This window comes from Pterocles gutturalis, unplaced genomic scaffold (genome assembly GCF_000699245.1).
Source record: "Pterocles gutturalis isolate BGI_N339 unplaced genomic scaffold, ASM69924v1 scaffold8766, whole genome shotgun sequence".
NCBI classification, from domain to species: domain Eukaryota; kingdom Metazoa; phylum Chordata; class Aves; order Pterocliformes; family Pteroclidae; genus Pterocles; species Pterocles gutturalis.
The window spans coordinates 82,608-87,826 of NW_010102994.1; the positions used below are offsets into that span (position 1 = coordinate 82,608).

General features: G+C 44.3%; 1 protein-coding gene across 1 annotated transcript in view; it reads right to left on the reverse strand.

Annotated features, from left to right (window-relative positions):
- Positions 1–5,214, reverse strand: part of TEKT4 (tektin 4) — a gene marked incomplete at its 5' end in the record, with an annotated part of 12,508 nt that extends 7,294 nt beyond the window's left edge. Inside the window, one exon of the mRNA XM_010086519.1 lies at positions 4,828–5,214. Within this exon, the coding sequence (XP_010084821.1) occupies positions 4,828–5,214 (387 nt within the window). The remainder of the gene's footprint in view (positions 1–4,827) is intronic.
- Positions 5,215–5,219: the final 5 nt, after the last annotated feature.

Here is a 5,219-nt window from a genome sequence, read left to right on the forward strand (position 1 = left end):
GCAAAAATAAATAATTCCCTTGTTGAATGAAGTAAAATAAAATTTTAAAAAATGGATTCCCTGTTGAGGACATATGATTCAAATGTGACATTTAAAACTGAAGATACAGTTCCCTTTCCCCCTTTAATTGTCTCCCCCCTTCCCTGGGAGAGGGAGCAAGCGGCTGCATGGTGTTTACAGCCATGTGGGTCAAACCACAACACCGTGGCTGCTCAGAGTAAATTTTCAGAGTAAATGCCATCAACAGCCATGGTGGAGAGACCTGCAGCCAGGAGCACAGCCCTCCTGGACTTTGTGATTTCATCCATAAAAATGTGGGTGACTCCACATTAAAATCCTGGGGGCAGATGTGGGTTTTACCAAGCAGCAGAATGGATGATTTGTATTTAGTCCGTGCACAGAATTGTGTTGGCAATTTATGTGAAGGCCCAGTCTGCATGGAGAGTAAAAGCACGTGAAAGTGGTTTTTTTTAGTTAGCAGCATCTCTGGTTCAGAGGACAATAACTTAGATTCGCATCTCTTCAGTTCATGGTAGGACTTGGTGGATGAAATGTCTTTTTTATTATTATTATTTTTCCCATATATGTCTTTACATGCTGTCTATTAAAAGGAAATACTGTCAAATCTGAAGAGATCCTGGCTTCTTGTCAGCTGTCTTCTCCACGGTTAGTACTAATAATAAACCTCTGTTATTACAAATGGTTGTCAATTAGGAGGGAGAGAACATTTTATAGTTTAGTGTGCCATTTATTTTATTACAGTATTTAATGTTTATGATGCAAAAGTTGGATTTTCCTCAAATCTAGCGATCCCAAAGTTCATGACTTTGTAAGTGTCTAATTAATGGTGCAAAGAAAACATTTAAGAGCAGATGTTCGTGCCTTCTGTAAATTTACAAATTCAGGTTTTTTGCAGCCTGTCTTTTTACATCAGTGACTTGCAGGTGTCAGCGATGTCTACATACAGCACTCAGGGCCAGAACAACCCAGCCAGAGAGCAGCTAAGAGGGGCTGCTAGAACCCCAGGAGAGAGGCTGTGCAGTTGCCCTTGATTACAAATCCAGCTGCATCCATCCATCAGTGCCAACATGACACCAGATGTCCCGCACACCAGCACAGCAAATAAAAGCAAGCTAGCTTACAGATCTCACTCGATGTGGACCTCCAAACAGCGTGTAACCAGATGACTTATTCACTGCAGCTGGGAGGGAAAGCCGGTAACAATCTTTGAAATCTCAGCTCTGTGACTGGCCGTTTTCCTGCTGGTCTCCAAAAGTCATTTTAAAATCTGCAGATGTTGAAAATTCACACTGCACTCTTAACCGAGTTGTCTGCATTAAGGACTGTCCCACTGTGCCCTGGATCACTTGTCAAAGCTACAGATCACGGCGTTTGGAAATGGTAGACCATTGTTTTCCTTGCCCCATTGTTGCAGTTAGGAATACATGCATATGTATCCTTTCTCCACTTTTTAAAATTTTAATTTTACCCACTTGACAGGATCTTGGCTAATGCCTTTCTCGTCAGCATCAGGGAATAGCTGGGGCTGACTGCACTTTTCAAGCAAATGCACACCACTCTGAGTTAAATACAGTCGTAGGGTGAAAAAAATGGCATAAATGTAAATACATCTGCTTATGCCACAGTCATGTCTGGCACTCGGTTAATGAATCTCGACACTGGACATGCGGAAATAACCTTGAAATGCAGAATATACGCAGCTGAACCATGATTTATTGACAGTATACCACCACGTGGCAAGTTCTTCGCTATGGCTTGCATTTTCAATATTAAATGCGTGCACATAAACGTACCAAACTGTCATCAAACTGATACAAAGGGGATTCAGAGGAGATGTCATACCGGTTATGAAAGTCAAAAGCCTCAAACAAAGCAGATGCATGTACTGCTTTGTCTGAATTCAGGTATTTCCAATGCGGCAGCACAAAGAAAGAAAATTATTCTACTTGAGAGATTTTATCTCCTTTTTAGTCATCAAAGATCCTTCCCTATTGGAAAGACAATTGTGTCCTTCAGCTTCTTTTTCTTAACCAGAACTGCATTAAGAAAATATTAATAAGCTGGTAAGTGGAGTCAATGAACTTCTGGGTAACAGCTGATTTTACTATGCATGTGAGGAGCTTTCACTTAAATACCCTCATCCCTCACTCCAGCAGTGACTATTTAGTGGTGGCATGTGTCACAATAAGGGAACTAAATATGACTCCACGCTGCAAAGAAAATAGGACAGAGGAGCTGGAAACAAAACTCCTTAAAAGAAATAGATGGTGTGCCAAAAAAATAGGAAAGCCCCAAACCTGGATGTATGAGACCTTCATCAGAGATACTTCTGTTTTCTTGGTGAGTCATCTGAAATGATTCCGACTGAACAGAGAATGAAAGTGCGATTACATGCAGGGATTCAGAACAGCTTGTACATGTGTATTTGAGGTTGTCTCTTCAAATGTCATCTGCCAAGGGGCTGCTGAAAGGTGGTTATCTCAGCAGGATGCTCTGGGAACTGAGAAATGTGCTTCATTGCTTCAGAAAGCTGACGCAAAAACCTATGTCCTGTGAAAAGCTTTTCTGTGACTGTGTGAAAGACAGTCCCTTGTCCAGCCACACTCTTCCCCCAGGTGCAGATTCCCCCACGCTGCTGCCCATGGGAGCTGGCAGGAAGACGACAAAGAGAATGACGCCAGCACGAGGCTGGGCTGCTAGCAGGAGAGGAAGGGAAATGAAGGAAAAAGAAGGAAGGAAAATACTCGAGAATATCAATTAACTCTGTAATTAAAACTGCAAGGAAAAGAATGTTGAATGTTTCCTCACATAGCTGACTTGTGGAAATTATTTCTTCTTTTTCTCAGTTTTTGCATGGGAAGATCTCCTTTGCATTACCATTTCTTATGAGGGTTGAGATTAGAAAGTGGCTGGACAAGTAAGCAACATTCAGAAAAAGTATGTCAGTACTTCAGTGATAAAATTTGCGTAACTCCTCCAAACAAGCCAATGTTGTAACACAGAGCTGCGAGTGAACTGGGCCATTACCTCGGAAATCTGCACTGTGAACAGTCTGAACTCATGGAAGAGCAGCTCTAAGTGTCAAGAATTATTAGTCAGTTTTGGAGAGAGGATGAAATACGAGGTACCATCTGAGTTCACGCAGTGAGAGGTGTATGGAGCACAGCCGCCGCTTAAAGAGCGGGCGAAGCTGCATTTTACAATCTATTTGCAAGGATTCATGCCATAAATCTATTCCTCTGTGAAAACGGGAAGGATTTCCTCAGATATTACGTACTCCTCTCCCTTCTGCACTGCAAAGGTCATTGGCATGGCAACAAAATCTTCATTTCTCAAGAGTCCATCTGCTGCTGGTGTACATGCTTCATCTGAACTCACACCATTCTTTTTTGATGACATCCCACTTGGCTGTTGACTGTCTGTCGTCACGAGCAGACAATCACAATTTCAGGTAAAGAATTACAAGCAGCAGCAGCAGATGGACTTCTGAGCAACAAACAAACTATTCTCTGAGATCAGGGGAGAAATCCTGCCAAAAAATGACTTTTTTTGGTGTAAATCTTACATTTCACAGACTTCTCTAAAACAGCAGCACCTGATTAAATATTTTTTTCCTGTAATCTGAATCTCATAGCAATTAACACACTGACATATCCTATATACTAACTCTCCCATGTTTATATTTGTAACTGGAACAACCTCTTAAATATTGATTTCAATTCAGCAATTGTACACAATTCCTATGAAAAATATTGCTAAATACTATGACGCCATCAACGGTGGAAGTCCCTTCAATATTTTTCTAACAACAAGTATTAATCATCTAGTTTAATCAATAACTCATCATGAATCAACTTTCACAGTATATTGGAGGCTGTAGGCAAATCATCATTAATTTGTTTGTGGAACACCAGAATATGTATCATTCCAGAATGAAAAATGACCCAGAATCTGTTCTCTGTAATATGTGCAGCCAAAATAATGGCATCAGCTTTGAAGGCAACCTACACGCAGCGCTGGATCTCAGTGACAGATAACAAAGTGTCAGCTGGAGTAAAAAGTCCTCTATGGGAGGAAAAAGATCAAGCAAACTTCAGGAGAGTCTCATGTTTGTTGAAGTCACCCTGTCAGAAATACCATCTGTCGGTGTCCCCCCGCTTGCCTGGAGCTGTCATCTCACGCAGGTGTCACACGACGACATTGCACAGCTCAGAGCGAGCTGTGCTGCTGTGCTGCGGGATGTTTAAAATGATGGTTTGTGTTGAGACGCTGCAGTTCAGTGTTGGATCACCACCTTGTTGGGAACCTTGGCAAGACGACAGCATCGGACTCAGTACCCTAAGGCAGTGACAGCGACTGCCAGACTTGGACAGCGTGAGCACGGAAACAGGCAAGGAGCGTTTCATGGGTCCTGCTCACAAGGTACTGCATTTTTAAATGTAACCTGCAGAGCTGAGGGGACCTTAATCCAGCTGGCGGCTGGAAGAACACCAGAACAGGATGCCCATCTCGGTTCAGGAAACCTCTGTTTTGATGTTGTTTGGATCTGGTTTGAAAGGGGATGTGGTGTCCTCTAGTCATATTCATGTGATTTGAAACACCTTTTAAACATAGGAAGGATTTTAATCCTTCTTAAACCTAGGAGTGACAGACAAGAGTTCAGGCTGCCAGGAAGGGGCATTACGCCTCTGTGCATTGCCCAGACACCTTCACAAGCTGCAGTTATCACCTGCTGACCATGCTGTTCACCATTTTAGAGACTAAGAGGGCTGCCAGCACCCCTCAACATCCTACCACCCTGCTCACCTTCAGCAGCTCTCTCTCCACCTCATCACTGACCAGGTCCGGGGGCTGCCTCCTCTCCCGACACTGCAGGTTATCGGTGGCAATGGCATAGGGCACCTGGGTGGCATCGAGCGCCCTTTCCAGCCGCACCTTCTGGGCTGCCAGCAGCCTGGTCTCAGTGTCAAGGTCCTCAATCTCCTTCTGGAGCTGGGTCTTCCAGAAGTGTATGTCCTGCAGGCGCTGGCCCAGGGCAGCGGTGGAGTCCTTCTGGGCATGCTGGGCAGCAGCAGCAGCATGCTGGGCCAGCTCCTTGGCCTCGGCCCGGCCGCACTCGGACCGCTGGCAGCCCGCGAAGGCCTGGTGGTACAGGCCGTGGTGGCTCTGGTGCCACTCGGGGGGCAGGTACTTGGCCG